The following is a 20383-nucleotide window of genomic DNA, read 5'->3' on the forward strand; positions in this document are numbered from 1 at the left end:
TTCTCATTAAAAAAGTAACCATCTTTATTAGTTGAACATTCCCTTATTTTTTTTCTCCCCATTTTAGAATTTGGCATTTGAAAAATACATACATTTCCTCAATTTCATCCCCTAAAAGGCATGATTCAGTCATATTCCTTCAGCATACAAAACACGTGTTTTTTTGTAGTTTGTTTTTTTACACCTCACCATCTGTTTTCACCTTTCTCCATTGTAGCCTGGTCTCAGATCTGGTTGAGCTCTTGCCAAGTCATTGCTGTCATTGTCAAGCCAAACATGTTTTGCTTGACAATGAGTGACAGGAAGTTAGCATGATAGCACAAACAGATTGGCACTCAGACGGTCTCCATTGCCCTTTAGTGCAATAACCCTGTTCAAAAACACAAAACACAATTCAAAAGATCTAACCAGCAGAGCTAAATTAAACAAAACAATCCGCTAACTTGGAAATACCACACAAGCTTATCGCTTTTACACACTCTAGAAATTCCAAACTCCGAAACCAAATTTCAAGTAATTTCATCAGCTTAATTATAAAGTCTATGACAAGAGGCTGTGCTTTGGAATGTAAACGCCATTACGAAGATACCCAACACAATAGGACAGTGAGTGAGTTAATGACGTTTTAGTCATGCCGACCTGGTTAATACTGCAGTGGCTGTCATTAAAGAGCCCTTTAGCAAGCCATTACGGAGTTATTAAGTCCAAGTTGGGCCTCCGGAGAGAGGTCCTTACACTGTGCTAGTGTGCTGTGTACTTGGCAAGACTATGCGCTTAGTATTACATTTTTAACAATCATGTCAACAACGTGGTACTGCGACATGATAGTTGGATACACCAGCTAATCATGCTCTAGAATTTGCAGTCCCCCCCCCAATAATTAAAGGGCAGTAAAATGTTCGATCCAAAAGAAGAAAAAAAACCTGCCTTTTTATGGACTTTAGAATCATATATTACTACTCTTATGTTTAATCTTGTACTAGTATAAATGCTTAGTAAATCAGTGGGAAACACCCAAACGGAGTGTATTAACTTATGATAGTACCTGCTGACAGTAACTCTCCCTTATTAAAAAGCAGAAAATAAATCAGAGATACAAACAATAGCCCTATGTACCATTTTTGAGGTGCAAACAAATTGTCTTAGGCACATCCCTCGACTAGTCCTGTCCCAGATATAAATAGCAGGAAGCAAATCTCCCTTCTTGCGCAATAAAATATCAGCCACTTTATACATTTCTACTGTGCCAAGTCCCTGAAATCATAGGACCCACACCAAAGGACACTTAAAAATGTGAGCGAACGCTCAAGGACTAGCACAGCAGGATACGTAGTCATAATTCAGTAGTAACACCGGTAACTGTGCTCAAGCAAAAGGATAACTAATTCCCTCCTAAAGTCAAGATTGTTGCAGCTTCAACAGGATGTAAATTAGTCATGCCTTGAATTTCAGCAAAATGCACAACAGCTAAATATAATTTACTGAAGAGCTGGTGTTTGTTGCATTTATGAAGGCAAGTGATCAAACTTAATGATCCTGAAGTCAAAACAAATGCTTGGACTGAAATTATTGGAAATATTCCCTGGTTCAAGTCGCCTGGCTCCTAGCATCTTGGTCCCTCGCTGCTGGACTCTTGGCCTCACCACTGGCTGGTGGTGATTTTAGTGGTGAGGGAGGGAAGGTTACTGCCACAGTCGGCGTGGGGGCTGGTGAACCGTGGAGTTTGAACCACAGTCAATGTAGCGATAGGCTTCCAGGGTATTCTGGGCCGTGCGCATCATGTAGGAGGTTTTCACAGATGTCCTGGGAACGAAGAACACAGTTATGATTAAAAACTTTGAAATATAAGACAAAATGGCAAGAGGTAGAGATGGAAGTGATACGGTTTCACAATTACGAGGTAGGATATACTTACTGCATGATAACCAAGATATTGTGAACCTTGATGCTTGCCATGGTACAGAAGGCACTGGAGGGTGGAAAGAGTGGTTAGAACCTCTTCACAATCACAAATAGAACTTCACCCCTACCTACATGTGCAAATTACCTCAACTAACCTGTACCACCACACATTTACTCAGTACCCCCTGTATATAGCCTCGTTATTGTGATATTTTTTTTCTTTAGTTTATATTTAGTAAATATTTTATTAACTCTTTTCTTCAAACTGCATTGTTGGTTAATTAAAAACTTATTCGGGATCGGTGTCCCATCCACGGGATGGATGAGCTAATGTAGGCTAATGCGATTAGGATGAGGTTGTAAGTAACAAGAACATTTCCCAGGACATAAACATATCTGATATTGGCAGAAGGCTTAAATTCTTGTTAATCTAACTGCACTGCCCAATTTACAGTAGCTATTACAGTGAAATATACCATGCTAATATTTGAAGAGTGCACAATTTTGAACTTGAAAAGTTATTAACAAATTACACACATTTGTGCAGTCTTGATACAACATTTTGAACAGAAATGCAATGGTTCATAGGATCAGTCACACAAAAAAGCACATACACTGCTGCATTCTAGTGGACAAAATCTTGGAATAATACATTATGGCCTCTTGCATTTCAAAGATGTTACAACAAAAATACAAAATAATGTTTTTTTTCTTTTACCAGATCTAGTGTTATATTCTCCGACATTTCTTTCACATTTCCACAAACTTCAAAGTTTTTCCTTTCAAATGGTACCAAGAATAAGCATCCTGAACTACAGGCAGTTAGATTTGGGTATGTCATTTTAGGGGGAATTTTTTTTTTTTTTTTTTTTTTAAGGGGTGGATCCTTAAGAGGTTTGAAGGGCTTTGTAAGTAAGATCTACACCGGTTGTATTTGGCGCATGTCACAAATAACATTTGATATATTAACAATTACAGAACTTGAAACAAAAACAACTAAATACAGGTCTTTACAGGGCCCTTTAACTTACTAAACATAGGAGGTGCTTCCACTGATCTGAACGCTGACTGTGAAGTTCACCTGTAGTAAAAAATAAAATAAAAAGTTTAAAAAAATAGTCAAGACCAAAAGTCAAATGAAATTTTGGCAGGAAACGCAAACAAGACGTATATTTGAAGCAAGTAACGTATACAAGTCAATCATTAAACTACATGTAACATGGAGTGAATGTGTCCCAAGTGATGGTTCACTGCGTCTAAGACTGCAGCAGGCCCTACCTGTGTCTGGCTCAGGGGCTGGATGGTGATGACGTTATCTAGCTGCATGGTGCCTATGACTGTTTTCATATAGAGAACCTGGCAGCTTAGACTATCCACCATCACTGTGAAGAAGTTTGAGTTGGTGAAGTTCAAGGAGCTCTGACAAATAGGACCAGGGAAAATGAACAGTCAGCAGAACACACCATAAACAGCAGGCACAGTCAAATGACCATCTTATCTCCAACTAACAAGAGTACATCTTCACGCGATTTACTGACTTACTGTCATATTTATGAGGACTTTAGTGTTGATGTGATCAAACTGCACGGTGACAGAGCGTATCCCATCATCCTCCACCATGACAGAGCGAGGAAAGAGGAAGAAGACCACCAGCGAGGAAGCCAGGAGACATAGCACCGCCGAGAGGACCACATACAGCTTCCTGTCAAACATAGCACTTACCGTTTACTTTGACAATCAATGTTACCCAAAAAACAAACTGTGAACCAACTAAAAATGACAGAATGTGATGGTTATGTACAGTTGAAGGTAAAGTTTACATACACCTTAGCCAAATACATTTAAACTCAGTTTCACAATTTCTGACATTTAATCCTAGTAAAAATCCCCTGTCTTAAGGTTAGTTAGGATCACCATTTTATTTTAAGAAAGTGAAATGTCAGAATAATAGTGGAGAGAATGACTTATTTCAGATTTGATTTCTTTCATCACATTCCCAGTGAGTCAGAAGTTTACATAGACTCAATTAATATTTGGTAGCATTGCCTTCAAATGGTTTAACTTGGGTCAAACGTTTTGAGTAACCTTCCACAAGCTTCCCACAATAAGTTGGGTGAATTGTGGCCCATTCCTCCTGACAGAGCTGGTGTAACTGAGTCAGGTTTGTAGGCCTCCTTTCTCACACAGGCTTTTTCAGTTCTGCCCACAAATGTTCTATAGGATTGAGGTCAGAACTTTGTGATGGCCACTCCAATACCTTGACTTTGTTGTACTTAAGCCATTTTGTCACAACCTTGGAAGTGTGCTTGGGGTCATTGTCCATTTGGAAGACCCATTTGCAACCAAGCTTTAACTTCCTGACTGATGTCTTGCGATGTTGCTTCAATACATCCACATCATTTTCCCTCCTCATGATGCCATCTATTTTGTGAAGTGCACCAGTCCCTCCTCCAGCAAAGCCACCTCCACAACATGCTGCCACCCCTGTGCTTCACGGTTGGGATTCTTCGACTTGCAAGCCTCCCTCTTTTTCCTCCAAACATAACAATGGTCATTAAGGCCAAACAGTTCTATTGTTGTTTCAACAGACCAGAGGACATTTCTCCAAAAAGTACAATCTTTGTCCCCATGTGCAGTTGCAAATTGTAGTGTGCCTTTTTTATGGCGGTTTTGGAGCAGTGGCTTCTTCCTTGCTGAGCGGCCATTCAGGTTATGTCGATATAAGACTCATTTTACTGTGGATATAGATACTTTGTACCTGTTTCCTCCAGCATTTTCACAAGGTCCTTTGCTGTTGTTCTGAGATTGATTTGCACTTTTTGCACCAAAGCATGTTCATCTCTAGGAGAGAGAACACGTCTCCTTCCTGAGCGGTACGACGGCTGCGTGGTCCCATGGTGTTTATACTTGCGTACTATCGTTTGTACAGATGAACTTGGTACCTTCAGGCGTTTGGAAATTGCTCCCAAGGATGAACCAGACTTGTGAAGGTCTACAATTTGTTTTCTGAGGTCTTGGCTGATTTCCCTATGATGTCAAGCAAATATGCACTGAGTTTGAAGGTAGGCCTTGAAATATATCCACAAGTACAACTCCAATTGATTCAAATGATGTCAATTAGCCTATCAGAAGATTCTAAAGCCATCACATCATTTTCTGGAATTTTCCAAGCTATTTAAAGGCAGTCAACTTAAGTGTTTGAAAACTTTTGACCCACTGGAATTGTGATGCAGTGAAATAATCTGTCTGTAAACAATTGTTGGAAAAACTCCTTGTGACATGCATAAAGTAAATGTCCTAACCAACTTGCCCAATCTATAGTTTGTTAACAAGAAATTTGTGGAGTGGTTGAAAAATGAGTTTTAATGACTCCAACCTAAGTGTATGAAAACTTCCGACTTCAACTGTATGTGACCGATCCAGATATAAGCTGGTGAGAAAAATGGGTTCGCTGTAAAACGTACGTTCTCTGGGGCCGAAGTCTCTGGTCGTTGTAGGGAACCAGAGCCACAAGCTCATTGACCTGCTCTGAAAGACAATGACCACAGAAGAGGGACAAGTCAAATGGGAGAACACTGTCATAATGATCCCTACCACATCAGTACAGCAATCAATGCCCAGCAGGACAGGAATCCAGACAGGAAAAGCCTCACCTGAGGGGATGTGGCCAGTGCCTTGGCATGTTGGACAGGTAATACTGTCCCTGCCAGTAAACTCTACATAAGGGAACCGAGCAATGTCCTCCTGTCTGTCCAGTCCATCCAGCGAGTCATCATCATCATCTCCCGTCTGCCACCCTGTCCCAACCTCCGGGACGAGCAGAAGACTGCTGTCGCTTTCGCTTCGGGACCATTGAGTGCCCATGAGCTGGCTGGCAGATAATCAAGCCAGCCTTTTTTCAAAGGACAGACCCTAGGGCACAGCAAAAATAAAAGTTGAGTAAAGGGCAGGACTTATTTAGGCTAATAATCAACGTTTGGCAATTGTATTTAAAATTATTAGCCTACTACAGATGGGTTGCCTCCCACAATGTAAACAATGTTCCAGTTGTGTTGCCCTACAGTAGGTCTGGGATTTCCAGACTACACAGACGTTGGCCAGTACGCCAGGCCTCAAAGCACATCATGTCCCAGGCACTACTACTATACCCTGTAGCACAGATATGGCAATCGGAATAAATGGCGTAGGGCGTGGCCTCAATGTCAAACGTGGAAGTATGTGGATAGGCATGAACAATTACCATAAAATGTTTAAAAACATAGCTATGAACACTATCACAATAGCTAGCTAGCCACACATTGGCTAGTAACGTATTATGTCCAACAACACAACTATCAGTTACTTAGTCGAATCAAAGCACAATAACAACAGCAAGCTTCGTGCCACTGCGGTCGAGAATGTTTGAGCTATCTTGCTAGCGGTAAAGTTACGTAAGGTAAGCAGCTAGCTAACTTAGCTATCGAGCTGTTAACTAGCAAGCAAAGTTAACTAGCTAGCTGTCAACGTTTACCAAGGTGCACAACCTGCACTAAGCTTGCATCTTCAGACATAATAGTTGTCTTACCTGTATATATTTGGTTGACGATATTTCTAAGAACATTCAGGCAAGGCTATCAAGTCATTGATCGTGTTGTTTTGCCAGCAGCTCGTGACACTCACTTTGCAGTTCCTTCTTGTGCAGGGGTGTATTCATTCCGCAGATTATGTTGCAAAGCGTTTCTTAAACGGAAGCAAACTGAACTAAACGGGGCGGGAGCTACCTGAATTTGTCCAATAGTTTTAGTTACAAAACGGAACTTTTTGAAACTGTGAGGATTAATGTTTACACCCCGGTTGTTGATGGGCTTGCAATCGGTTTAATTCTAGTTGGCGCTTGAAAATCTTCTTAAAGGTACAGTGCAAACCAGGATTTACGCCTACAGTTTTTTATTTTGGAAGAAGTTTGCGAAGTTTCCGTTTTGCACATCCCTACATAAAAATAATATTGAAATAAAGTAATGTACACAACCGGTCAAAGGTTTTAGAACACCTACTCATTCAAGGGTTTTTCTTTAGTTTATTAAGAGTGTGCAAACCTGTCAAAGGCAAAGGGTGGCTATTTGAGGAATCTCAAATATATAATATATTTTAAGCTGTTTAAAACTTGTTTGGTTCCTACATGATTCCATATCTGTTATTTCATAGTTTTGATGTCTTCACTGTTATTCTACAATGTAGAAAATAGTAAAACTAAAGAAAAACCCTTGAATGAGTAGGTGTGTCCAAACTTTTGACTGGTACTGAATATCACAGGAGGTCGGTGGCACCTTAATTGGGAGAACAGGCTCGTGGTAATGGCTGGAGTGGAATAAGTGGAATGGTATCAAATCCATTCCATTTGTTCCCTTCTGTACGTTATTGTGGGCTGTTTTCCCCTCAGCAGCCTCCTGTGATGTATATCCATAGACTAAATGTAGAGAGAACGTGCATGATCCTTGGAAAATAAAGTATATTAAAGACAACACATACAGTATCCAACTAGTATTTACTGTTTTATTCAGACATTATAGTTAGAGTCATGTGGTACATCTTCAACATGTGTGTTGCATAAAGGTTTCACCATACTAGGTTTGGTTTCCTTCTTGCAGAACTCAGCTAGGCGAAGTGAACATCTGCGCTCTTATACTCCCTTAAAATATATTAGCTTGAAAAAACGAAGAAAAAGTGGCATTACTGTTTGCCCATCTTGAGACGACATAGCAACAAGTAAACTTCCTCAAAACACTGGGAAGCACAAGGTAAACCTTACTGTTTCAACTGGGAAGCATGCTGTAAAAGCTTACCATGTGCTTCCCAGTCGAAACAGTTTGTGCGAACTGTTTCCACTGTATGCTTTGGCATTTTGTGACATTCTTGTTCATTTTGGTGTTCGGCAGTGTTTTTTTCAGCTGTTGACACACATTTTGTTATCTTCAGGTTTGTCGAAGTTCAGTTGCCAAAGTCTACCCCCCTTCGCCGGTGATTGGTCAACAGTAGGAATCCCTGAATGAAGTGCTTGTTGTCTTTCAATGACAGACAACTAGTTTTCATGCAAATACTGCACCAACATCTTGGTTAGATGTAAAAAAAAATTGCCACAAAGATCTCCTAGACAAAAGGTCTAAATTAATTACATATTTCTTGAGTTGTCTTACTTCATACTATTTTGAGGAAGTGTACTGGCTACGGCATCTCAACAGGGACAAACATTTACATTTTTTTCTTCATTTGTCAAACAAAGGTATTTTAAGGGAGTATGCGAGCACAGACTTCACCTAGCCGAGTTCTGCTATGAGCAAAACAAACCTGTGTAGCATTATAGTCCACTCCTCTTCATGTGTATGTCATGTTCAGTTCCTGTGTTCTCAGTAAAGGGGCTGTGTCATCACAGAGGAGAAATGTTACTGGAAATGAGTGAAATTAAGAAAAGGTTTTTCAACAGATTTTAGTTTGGTGTGATGAATGCATGGCTGTATTGTTGTTCTTATGGGGAAATCCCCACAAGAATAGGAAACAAACACACATTTTGGGACATTTTGTTTGTCCCCACAAGGTCAAATGTTTTTTCTAGGGGGTTTAAGGTTAAGGTTAGAATTAGTGTTAGGGTTAGAATTAGGTTTTTATTTTATTTTATTTTTTTATTTCACCTTTATTTAACCAGGTAGGCTAGTTGAGAACAAGTTCTCATTTGCAACTGCGACCTGGCCAAGATAAAGCATAGCAGTGTGAACAGACAACACAGAGTTACACATGGAGTAAACAATTAACAAGTCAATAACACAGTAGGAAAAAAAGGGGAGTCTATATACATTGTGTGCAAAAGGCATTAGGAGGTAGGCGAATAATTACAATTTTGCAGATTAACACTGGAGTGATAAATGATCAGATGGTCATGTACAGGTAGAGATATTGGTGTGCAAAAGAGCAGAAAAGTAAATAAATAAAAACAGTATGGGGATGAGGTAGGTAAAAAAGTTAGTTGTTTAGGGTTAGGAGCTAGGGCTAGGGTTAGGGTTTTGGATTAAGGTTAGGGTTAGGGGAAAAGTACGGGTTAGGATTAGGTTTAGAGGTTAGGGAAAATACGATTTTGAATGGGACTGAATTGTGTGTCCAAACAAGGTTAGCTGTACAAGACTGTGTGTGTGTTTAGGCCTACTGCTTCCTCATTCACATCTCCTGACGCATTGAGTCTCATCCACAGCTCTACATTCTCCCTCTGCAGAACTTTTTTTTTTTTAAAGGTACAGAAATGAAGTAGAAAATATTGAATTGTAAAATACACCGTATAAAAACAAGCAGTTGACACAAACTACAAAACTGTTATTAGTTTTAAACCAACTAAGTCTCTTTAATCTAATCTTGTGACTCAGCGCCTCCACAGTCAGATGCAGCCGTTCTCCTCTGAGACTCCTCTCTCTACAAAACGCATCTGCGATAATGAACACCAGCAGGTGATACTGGGGAGAGGAGCAAGGAAATAAAAAAGATAAGAGATCTGCAATCTACAACCCATAGATGCTTTTAGTGATGTGCCCTGAAATCAAGACTGAATTATTTCCCTGTACTCACAAATGTCTAGCTCTGGAACAGGTAACATTGGTACATGTCTGCAGCTGGGTGTTTAAACACAAAGCCAAAGACTTTGGGTGGAGTCGGGAGGACGGCACAGAAGGTCACAGAGGATAGGGGGCATGTGTACAGCATAAACTGGGGAACACAAGACAAAAGAGGGAAGTAAGAATGAGAGTGATAAAAAGCTAAATTAAGATTATTGGAAGAGGGAGGATGGGGCAGTTGTATTACACAACACCATAGAAACACAGAAAATGTAAGGGGCCCAATTACTTCTGTAAACCAAGTGTACATTTCTCCTTTTTAGACTTCATCATAATGAAGCAGTTTCATTTTCCCTTGGAGATTAACCCTAAACTCTCACCTTGGTGTTGAACCCTAGGCTCTGACCTTGGAGTTAAACCCTAGGCTATTCCTTTGGAGTTAAACCCTAGGCTATTCCTTTGGAGTTAAACCCTAGGCTATTCCTTTGGAGTTAAACCCTAGGCTATTCCTTTGGAGTTAAACCCTAGGCTATTCCTTTGGAGTTAAACCCTAGGCTATTCCTTTGGAGTTAAACCCTAGGCTATTCCTTTGGAGTTAAACCCTAGGCTATTCCTTTGGAGTTAAACCCTAGGCTATTCCTTTGGAGTTAAACCCTAAGCTATTCCTTTGGAGTTAAACCCTAGGCTATTCCTTTGGAGTTAAACCCTAGGCTATTCCTTTGGAGTTAAACCCTAGGCTATTCCTTTGGAGTTGGACCCTACGCAACTAAGCATTTAACGTTAGGTAGCGTCGTTTTTTTGGTGCAGTCCTTGATTTCAACGTCCACGGATTTACCGGTCTGAAACAAATCTGAACCAATCACAGATGTCCAATCCAGCCTATATTTGTCCCAAATATCCCGATTTAGCCCAAACATAGACGTCTAGAATTGGTTCAGATTTCTATGTTTCAAAAGTTTGGACAGCACAGTACAGTAGAGCACAGCCCGAGTACAGTACATTACAATACACAGTACAGAAAATTAGAGTATAGCACAGTAGAGTCCAGTACAGTACAATGCAGTGGAGCACACTAGCCTACAGTAAAGAAAAGTGTACTATAATGTATCTTACTTTACTCTACTGTACTCTACTGAAGTCAACTGTACTCTACTGTAATGTATTCTACTGTAATATACTCTACTGTAGTAAACTGTACTCTACTGTAATGTACTACTGAAGCAAAACTGTACTCTACTTAATTAACTATTCTGTATGGTACTGTCCATTACTGAATAAAACTGAACTGTCCTGTAGTGTACTCTTGTGTTCTACTGTACAAAACTGTACTGTGATGTTCAAACTTGTGAAACATAGCCTTTAACGTCTATGATTCGTTCAGATTTGGATCTGGTCTGCACCAACCAAATTGTACTTGTTTGGGGGCAGAGCTCATTAATAGCCAGCATGCTTTGCAAGTGTTTGTTTTTACGTTTACATTTTGGTCATTCAGCAGCCGCTCATATCCAGTGACTTACAGTCAGTGCATTCAACTAAGGATAGATAAACGACAACATATCGCAATAATAGCGAGAAAATAAAAATCTCTAACCATTACTCAGAATGTTATTGTAGTTGAAGTGGTCTGTTGGTTTATTATGCATGTTGTACTTTGAACATCATTGCTCCTTGATTTAGGAAAAGCAAGCATAATTGCATGATAGATGGGAGTAATAATGCATATTTTGTTGCAATCTTAATTTGGCTCCTCTTTTCTATTAAAATGTGTGAAAAAAGTACAATTGTGTTGTAATGCGAATGTTTAGCAGCTGAAATTTGACCATAGAATCAAGAACTGAAAAATACTTATTTACAATGTCTGCAAATGACGTTTTTACATCCAGAAAACATGTATTTTTACCTTTCATTCAGCAACTAAAATGCACAGGATGTTAATGTCAGGACAATATTACTGAAATGTGTATTTTGTATGCCATTTTGCTTACGGAGTAGGCTCTCACCTTGGTTTGTGCTCCAAAATGTCAATCCTGCTCAAGGACAAAAACGAACACTTTGCTCATCTTCTGCAGCTTTTGTCAGATATCTAATGGAAGGCAAAAGACAGGGCCTTGCTCAACCACTGAATATGAATATTTCAATCAATTTGATCTTTTGAAAAACTGTTCATTGAAACCATGTTAGACACTGATAAAATTGCTTCTTTCATGAGCCTTGAATTTTTTTAATCTATTATCGACAAAACCAAACAATCATACTAACAGTACTTCAATGACACACTAGTCATCTGACATCTGGACAGCTTCATTCAAATTTGCATGCCCTCAGGATGGACCACCTTAACACGCCACAGAAACTTAGACCAAAAAAGCCAGTCAAGAGGCCAAGAACATTCACAAAATCAATCAAGATTTTTTCCCTCCCATCCTCAATAACAGAGTTACTAATATATATGTATTACATTAGGAAAAATATTATGCACGCTGTTTTGAAGTCAGTTGTCATGTATGAAACCTCTAATAGTGTGCACTCTGCTTTCATTATTGTCCGATATCACTCATCTTTGGCAGGGCTGTGCTCCTGGAACAACAAATGTTTAGTGTTTCAGGATGTTACACCACTAAATCAACTGGTTCATGATCCCTAGGTGTAAAGGCCCTGTTACGCAATAATACAACTCTTTGTTAAATTTGGGATCTTAACCCTTTTAAATAACTCCACACTATTTTAGCACTGTTGACGTCAGTTGGCGAGCTTGCTTTGTGTGTAAAGTCTCGGGAGGTAAATGACTAACCAAAATGAACTTCTCACTTAATAGCATTAATCGAATAACCTTCAGTTCAGACGCTATCTGACTGTTTTGCAGGTATTGCTATTGCAGGCACTGACATCTCTCAGATCATCGGAGGGAGAAGAAAAAAACATCAGGAAAGTGTCATTCAGATTTTGTATCATTACAGCGCACCACTTTATCAATGCCTCGTCTTACAATAGTACATACAGACGTAATTAGAAGCAAATGACCTCAAGGCAAGCAACAATGTAGGAAAAAAATGGGTCCAGATTACATGTGCGATTTATGGTGATATGCAATAAGATAATTAAAATTGAGTTCAGAACATCAAAGCAACCCTATTTCTTAAAGCACCTTATATACAAGATGTCGCAAGTTTGCTTCAAACGAAATTTCACAGAATTCCAGAGTTCAGACTTGATAGACTTTGTTTGGATCTTAGTGACGATAATTGCATGCAGCAGACCCAACATTACCCCCAAGCTGTTTCCCTAACAACGCCAATGGCCTTTCCCTTTTCCAAAGTACTCTGGTTCTACAGTAGGACAGGGCTCTGTGATAATAAGTGACGGGAACTTAAGGATAGGAATAATGATGGTGTCTAAGAATCGTTGACAGACATGTTCTCCACTTGGTTCTGGAGCTGGTCTCCACCTCCCTGTTTCTTCTTCTTCCCTCCATCCTGCTGCTTCTTCTGCTTCTTGGACGTCTCCACGTCAATAGGTGCAGGCTTCACAAACTTCAGCATCTCTGTCATACCTAAGAAAATAGGAGACGAATGAAAATTATGTCCACACACAGTTTATGGCAATACTAGTCATCAAATATGCATAGAACCAACTACAACTCGAGACATTTAGAAAAATAAGTACTCTGAGAAAGACAACCTTTCATGACCACCATCTTCCATGCATAGGACAAAAGTATTGCAGGCCCCTTCACAAAAACAAAAAAAAAAAAAAAAAAACTGTCTCTCACCTGGAGGCATGAAGTTCCGGAGTACCTCTGGAATGACGACACCCTCTTCGGTCTGGTACGTCTCCAGGATAGCACACATTACACGTGTGGTGGCACACATGGTTGCGTTGAGCATGTGCACATAGTCAGTCTGAAGAACACAGGAAGTGTGGTTTTAAAACTGGTTCAAATATTCCATCTTACTATGACTTTTTGATTATGGAAGCAAATCCATATTCTATTTTAAGACTGGGTACGCTCACCTTGTCCATCATCTTTTTGGTCTGTCCGTAGCGGATACGCAGCCGACGGGCCTGGTAGTCTAAACAGTTGGAGCAGGAGACCAGTTCTCTGAAGGCTGCGGAGCCTGGGAACCAGGCCTCCAAGTCCAGCTTCTTACTGGCTGCATGGTTCAGAGCACCTGGGTGGGAGCAGACAGACAGAGGGGTCAGACATCCCATGTGTAACTCTGTGTTGTTTGTGTCGCACTGCTTTGCTTCATCTTGGCCAGGTCGCAGTTGTAAATGAGAACTTGTTCTCAACAAGCCTACCTGGTTAAATAAAGGTGAAAAAAATAAAAGACATGTAGGTAGCAAGACAGCTTGCAAGGGAAATGTCCGTTATGTGTCACATAAATCACACAGGATAAAAGGTCATTGTAATACCTTACAATGAGAAGGGTCTTATTAAAAATGGCAAGTTAACAGTCACTCATAAATATTATTGTTATGATGTATACGTAAAAGAATAGTGCAAGATTCTGGCAATAAGGGATACCCCAGGATTTTGGCAATGAAGTCCTTTATCTTCCCCAGATTCATATGAACTCATGGATACCATAGGCTTCCGGTTATTGAGCAAAAGCTAGTTAGCATAGGCTTCCGGTTATTGAGCAAAAGCTAGTTAGCATAGGCTTCCGGTTATTGAGCAAAAGCCAGTTAGCAATGGCTCGTGAAACTACCTCCACCTTCCTTCATACAGGACGCAGACATTTTTTCTCCACAAGTTCATCTGACTCCGGTGATGTAGAAGGGGCTTAATTGCCAAAAGCATCAATTTAAATGCCCAGTGCAGTCAAAAACGTGATATCCCTGTGTTTTATCTATATTTTACACCGAGGTTAGAATAATATTGTGAAAATGAGGATGCTTTAGTGTAAGAGCCATTTGAAAAGATAACCTGAAATTTCAGCCTGTTTTGGTGTGATGGAGCTTTGGTGGTAAATTAGTTTAGACCAATAAGAAAGAGTTCCAAACCTCTGCCAATAACAGCTAGTTTTCAGTTTTTCCATCCCCACTCAGACCACTCCCAGACAGTCCAAGCACAATTCTTGCTTGAGAAATTGCTCTTTGCTAAGAAGCTACTTTTGTTTCTTTTTGACCATTTTAATTGAAAACAAATCACAGTAAGGTACTTTAAAATTGGTTACCCAGAAATCATTTGATATTGAGAAAGAAAAACAGCTGCATTGGACTTGTATGCCCCATTTTACTTACCCAGAGTCAAATGGTCTTATGGATACCAATGTATGGTTTGGACCCCAGGTATGGCCCTGCGTGCAGTTTGAAGTAAGTTGAAGGCGATTTCACGAGCCAATGCTAAGTAGAGTTAGCACAATGACTGGCAAAAGGTAACATGTCACTGCACTAACGCTAGTAGCAACAATGAACCGCCTCCACCTTTGCCACCACTGCTGAAAAAAATTCAGAGGGGAAACAGGACTTCGTCATTGCGCTAACGCTAGTTAGCATTGGCGCACAAAACTAGCCTCAACTCCCTTTAAACTGCACGCAGAATATAGCTATCCATTTAATCTAAAACTTGTATTTCAGAGCACACAATGTTTCAAATGACATCAAGACAGGATTTGTAGCAACTACAGCCTCATTGCTGTGTTGTCATACAGAAACCTTGGGTAAGCCCAAAATGTCACAATTCCCAAACTTAATCCTTTATTTCTCAATCATTTTGGATACAGGTCTGCCAATCATTCTTCCTCCAAAAAGGACCTTTCTATGGATTTACTTACAGGAAGATCCAAAACACAAATATCTTTGGGCCAACCGCATATGGAATTGCTATGTGATCATTAGTCTCTGTCCCAGAGAGGAACAGACGTGTTGGGGAGGACTATCTGCAGGACCTACCTGAGACTATGTTGATGATGCGGTAGGGGATCCCTAGTGTCTGGTAGAACTCTTCAGCCGTCCCAATCATCTCATCCATCATCTCCCAGGACTTGTTGTCATGAGGAGAGGCAAAAACAAACTGCTCTATCTGGGGGCAGAGAGCATGTTCATTAGTATTTCGCAATCGTTAGCAGAGGCCCACCCCCCCCAAAAAATGACCTGTTCTGGAAACGAGTATCCCTTGACATGATCTGTAAATTGTCAATAATATCCAGACTTTATCCTTCCCCAATTAGGCCTATAAAATGCAAAGCACTACAACAAAGATGTTGCCTTTTCTACACTGACCATGACACACCCACCATGTCTACTTTGAGAAAATGTTCACTTACCTTCTCAAACTGGTGCACCCTGAAGATGCCTCGGGTGTCACGCCCGTGGGAACCCACTTCCTGTCTGAAGCAGGTGGAGAGGCCAGCGTAGCGCATTGGCAGATCCTCTGGCTTCAGCCACTCGTCTCTCAGGAAGGCTGCGATGGGCTGCTCTGAGGTGGCAATCAGGTACTTCTCATCTATTGCCATGTCCTCAGATTTCTCACTGCTCTTCCCAATCACCTGACAGACAAGGAGGGAAGGCAGAGTGAATGCATTACATACAAACACCCACATATCAAAATGAACATTAAAAAATTGCATATTTGTCTTAACATGCAACAAAACTAAGCTCGTAAAGCCCTTATCCCGCAATAGGAATGAAAGGAAGATTAGTTTCAAATCCATCATACCTTGTAAAGTTCATCATCAAACTGGCTGAGCTGAGCCACCTCCTGCATGACCTCTTTCCTCATGAAGAAGGGGGTGTAGAGCATTTGGTAGTTCTTGCTGTGGAGCATCCGCAGAGCATAATTGATCAATGCCTGCTCCAGGAAAACTAGCGGCCCCTACAAACACAAAAAAGGAAACAGTCAGTAAGGATAACTATCAAGGATACACTGAGTTTAACAGAATTACACCTGTTATGAATCGGCCTGTGAGTGTATTGGCTACATATGACAGTGACTAAGAACTTGCTTTGAGGAAGTAGCCACGGCTCCCAGCCACTATAGCTCCTTTCTCTCCGTCGTAGCCATCGATCATGACTACCAGGTCTACGTGGGAATACTTCTTCTGCACAGTACAGTCTCCCCAGGTGCGCTCCACTTTGTTATCAGCATCCTGGCAGGGAGAGAGCGACAAGGTAAATTACAGAGTAGACAAGTAAACAAGAGGCAAAACAAAATTCATTCATGAGACAGAGGCAGCGGACAAGGCATGAGAATGAATTTTTCTCCCTGAGGCAATGTGAACTTTCATCCATCTCCCTATTGCTGATGGGAATTCACATTCCATGACACCCACCTCATCATTACTGATGGGCACAGATGGATGCAGGAGGTTCCCGATCTCTCGCAGGTATTGAAAGCGCTCTTCCTCCAGCTTTACCCTCTCACCGTCAGATTTCTGCACTGCCTCATCTACAAGCAGACGGACCTTCTTGATCTGGGTGACCGTGAGGGGCTAGAAAAAGGGGAAAATAGACATGAAACATACCCATGAGTATGGGACCCACAAGTCAATCAGCATATAGATGAACTGCTGGCTAGCGAGTTGACCTACCGATAGTGTGTCTGCCGTTAGGGCCTCCAAGTTCTGGGCGTCGTCTGGGACAGAATCATCGTCATCCCCAACTGGCTCCCTCTTCTGTATATAGAAAAGGCACAGAACAGGGTGAACTGGTAGAAAGAAACTATCTGCATATAGAATAGAACATAACGCTTTCAGACTGATGGGGGGGGAGGGGGACATGTAGCCATGTAGGTTACATAAAGCCTATATAGTTCACCAGCAGTTTCACAGGCTGTACCTTCATTTTCTCTCCAACTGTCTTGCTGCATAAATTCTTTGCCTTGTTGAGGTTGTCGGCAGTGAAACGACCTGGTGAGCATGGAAAGGGCAAGGGTCAGCGTCATATGCACGTCATGAATCAATTTAATGGTGGTTGTGTCTTGAGCCTAGGTATCACAAGTAGCTATAACGTTAGTGACGCTCACAGGCGACAATGAAGAGACCCCCATAACCATAACAATGTAGCCTGGAGTAATCCAACATTCAATCTCAGTCAAATCTGCATCCATGCTATTTTCCATCTTGTTCCAATAACAGGGCCATGTATAGATGGGATCCAGCTTGTCAAATTTACAACAAAAGTTTATATAATTTTTTTGCATTTTAGCTAACCCTTTTCCTAACCTTCACCTACTTATCCTAACCAGCTACGTAAATGATCCTAAACCTACTACGAAAAGTACATTCTGGAAAAAGCTGGATCCCTTCTAGCCAAGACCCAATAACAGCTGTGGGACGCTGAGAGGAGAGGTTTTGATGCATTTGCTATGGGTATGTTGGACGGGGATTGCATCAGATTGGAGCTACAGTCAGTGTGGCTAGGATGACGTGGCTAACCATCGTTTGGGTTTTCCTTGATAGTTTACTGATGCATACATTATTTTAGTTAGCTAAATTAATGTTAGACAACATTGAACGACATATCAGGTATAGCCTAACTAAAGACATGGGAAAGAAAATGTATTGGTTGTGGTTAGTGAACTAACGTAGCTGGATAGCTAACTGGCTATACAGTCATTTGCTATCTACCGGTGACTAACTAGCTAGCGCAGGCTACCAACTAACCAGAGTTTAGCTGAGAATATCCAGGCAGATAATTCACTATACATTTTCTAAAAACGTGAACGGACGTATTATGCTTCAATTTCTTAATTTGTATCTGGGTGACTACAAGGCCAGCTTTTAACTACCTATAATAAATGCATGAAGCTAGCAAGCCATGTGAGTGGACACCACCATCCGATTCAATGAATGCTAACGCTAGCTTGCAGTCGGAACTTACATTTTCTCCATTCTGTGTCTGCGTGTACTAGTTTATCCACAAGTGACACATCTTTGAACCTTTTTCTTTGAGTTTCTCTGATTACTTCAGGATCACCGCCTTTATCGGTTCGAAATTGGTCTAAATCGAGCACCATGATGATTCCACGCTTTGATGACTGTCAAAAACGGTGCAGAGTAACAGAGTAGCAAGCCGGTGTGAAAAGTACCAGCGGCACAAACGATCACGTCACTTCCTTCTTCGATGAGGTTTAACGGTGGATGGCATCCAATGAATGTTGTAGTACCGCCACCTAGTAGACTGGAGTACAACTCCCTTAAATTTAAAAAATCTAATTATATTGATCACGTACACATGGTTAGCAGAGGTTAATGAGAGTGTAGCGAAATGCTTGTGTTTCTAGTTCCGACAGTATATCTAAGTAATATAACAATTCCCCAGATCCCCAGATCCCCCCCCTCACTTCTGTACACTGCTGCTACTCACTGTTTATTATCTATGCATAGTCAATTCACGCCTACCTACACGTACAAATGACCTCATCTAACTTGTACCCCCGCACACTGACTCGGTACCGGTAACCCCTGTATATAGCCTTGTTATTGTTGTTCTTATTGTGTTACTTTTTATAATTATTTTTTACATTAGTCTATTTGGTAAATATTTTCTTAACTCTTCTTTAACTGCACTGTTAGTAAAGGCTTGTAAGTAAGCATTTCACGGTAAGGTCTACACTTGTTGTATTTGGCGCATGTGACAAAGAAAGTTCGATTTCGTTTGAAAGATGAGACTCAAGAATTAGCATTTTTCGGGCATCATGTCCAAATCATCCGAAAGTATCTAAAATTGATGGGGAAACTCAACAGAGTCCTACATGATTACAACATGATGCAAGGAAAATGATCATATTCATACCATGACTTGAGCGGGATTTGTGCCACAAATGCTAAAAGGTCAGTATTTGGAAACAGTGCCAGGAAAACTAAACAAAAGCATCGATTTCCGTCATACCGTGTTTGTAGACTGCTTACAAGGTAAGAAAACCAATATGTAATTTTGGTTAAGTATCCCTTTAAGTACATTTAAAACTGGATACTTTATAAAAACTTTACCTCAAGTAGTATTCTACTGGGTGATTTTCTATTAAACTATCTTTACTTTTACTCAAGGATGACAATTGGGTACTTTTTCCAGCACTGGAAATATTGCAGTGGGAGATTGTGAGACTGTCACACCCTGACCTTAGTGTTCTTTGTTTTCCTTGTTATTTTGGTGGGATGTTGGCTATCAACATCAAGGCAACTCCTATGACTAATTGGGAATGGGACGCAAGCGTAGGATTGATCACCCTGTCGCTGGCCGCCTTTGGGGAGGTTGTATAGTGTGAAAGTCCGAAACACCCTATGAACCAAAGGTACACTACTGACGATGCTCTCCCCAAATTTCACCAGGCTCACTGTTCATGAACTCTTGGAAGTGCTTGCACAACGGATAGTAACATCTCATCCTGTGTTCTTGGAATCTGGTTAGGTCAGGGTGTGACATGGGTTTTGTCTTGTCTAGCGGTTTTGTATGTTTATGGGTCTGTTACCTTTCTAGGTGTTTATGTAAGTCTATGGGTGCCTAGATTGGTTCTCAATTAGAGGCAGGTGTTTATTTGTTGTCTCTGATTGGGAACCATATTTAGGCAGCCATGTTCTTTGGGTATTCTGTGGGTGATTGTTTCCTGTCTTCTGTCTTTGTGTGTCTGCACCAGACAGAACTGTTTTGTGGTTTTCCCCACATTTGTTATTTTGTAGTGTTCACGTTTACCGTCTTTATTAAACATGATGAACACTAACCACTCTGTGCTTTGGTCCTCTCCTTCGTCCACAGAAAAAAGCCGTTACAGAGACAATGCTGCACAACATGTTAACACAGAAACACATGTTTCAAGACGCCGTTTGAATCTGTAAGTGAAGACCACTGGACTTTGGCATCATTTTCTGGAATTTTCCAAGCTGTTTAAAGGCACAGTGTATGTAAACATCTGACCCACTGGAATTGTGATACAGTGAATTAGAAGTGAAATAATCTGTCTGTAA

General features: G+C 40.7%; 2 protein-coding genes across 3 annotated transcripts; both read right to left on the minus strand.

Moving 5' to 3' along the window:
* tmem106c (transmembrane protein 106C) lies at positions 1-6734 on the minus strand. Of its 2 annotated transcripts, none has more exons than XM_024403588.2 (8): positions 6562-6734; positions 5556-5814; positions 5367-5430; positions 3445-3604; positions 3181-3321; positions 2934-2983; positions 1916-1969; positions 1-1803 (listed from the first exon to the last, which is right to left on the minus strand). In XM_024403588.2, the coding sequence occupies exons 2-8, from the start codon at positions 5764-5766 to the stop codon at positions 1683-1685; spliced, it is 801 nt and encodes a 266-aa protein (XP_024259356.1). In that variant the 5' UTR covers positions 5767-5814; positions 6562-6734; the 3' UTR covers positions 1-1682. The 2 variants fall into 2 exon arrangements, with proteins under 2 accessions (XP_024259356.1, XP_024259355.1); XM_024403587.2 differs by having other exon boundaries at positions 6467-6732.
* A 4947-nt stretch (positions 6735-11681) lies between these two features.
* LOC112235182 (serine--tRNA ligase, cytoplasmic) lies at positions 11682-18581 on the minus strand. Its single transcript, XM_024403589.2, has 11 exons — positions 18300-18581; positions 17256-17326; positions 17009-17092; positions 16751-16909; positions 16424-16567; positions 16138-16293; positions 15746-15967; positions 15372-15501; positions 13488-13645; positions 13246-13375; positions 11682-13026 (listed from the first exon to the last, which is right to left on the minus strand). Exons 1-11 carry the CDS (start codon positions 18433-18435, stop codon positions 12869-12871), a joined length of 1548 nt encoding a protein of 515 aa, XP_024259357.1. The 5' UTR covers positions 18436-18581; the 3' UTR covers positions 11682-12868.
* Positions 18582-20383: the final 1802 nt, after the last annotated feature.

Source organism: Oncorhynchus tshawytscha, linkage group LG16 (genome assembly GCF_018296145.1).
Source record: "Oncorhynchus tshawytscha isolate Ot180627B linkage group LG16, Otsh_v2.0, whole genome shotgun sequence".
NCBI lineage: Eukaryota > Metazoa > Chordata > Actinopteri > Salmoniformes > Salmonidae > Oncorhynchus > Oncorhynchus tshawytscha.

Excerpts from the sequence above, each read along its gene's own strand:
- tmem106c (XM_024403588.2), bottom strand. The coding sequence starts at position 5,766 with ATGGGCACTCAATGGTCCCGAAGCGAAAGCGACAGCAGTCTTCTGCTC. Across the intron at positions 3,322-3,444 it reads AAGTCCTCATAAATATGACA|AGCTCCTTGAACTTCACCAA; the intron begins GTAAGTCAGTAA and ends CCTATTTGTCAG. Across the intron at positions 1,804-1,915 it reads AATATCTTGGTTATCATGCA|GACATCTGTGAAAACCTCCT; the intron begins GTAAGTATATCC and ends CTTCGTTCCCAG.
- LOC112235182 (XM_024403589.2), bottom strand. The coding sequence starts at position 18,435 with ATGGTGCTCGATTTAGACCAATTTCGAACCGATAAAGGCGGTGATCCT. Across the intron at positions 16,910-17,008 it reads TAACGGCAGACACACTATCG|CCCCTCACGGTCACCCAGAT; the intron begins GTAGGTCAACTC and ends CCCTTTTTCTAG. Across the intron at positions 13,646-15,371 it reads CATCATCAACATAGTCTCAG|GTGCTCTGAACCATGCAGCC; the intron begins GTAGGTCCTGCA and ends GCTCCCACCCAG.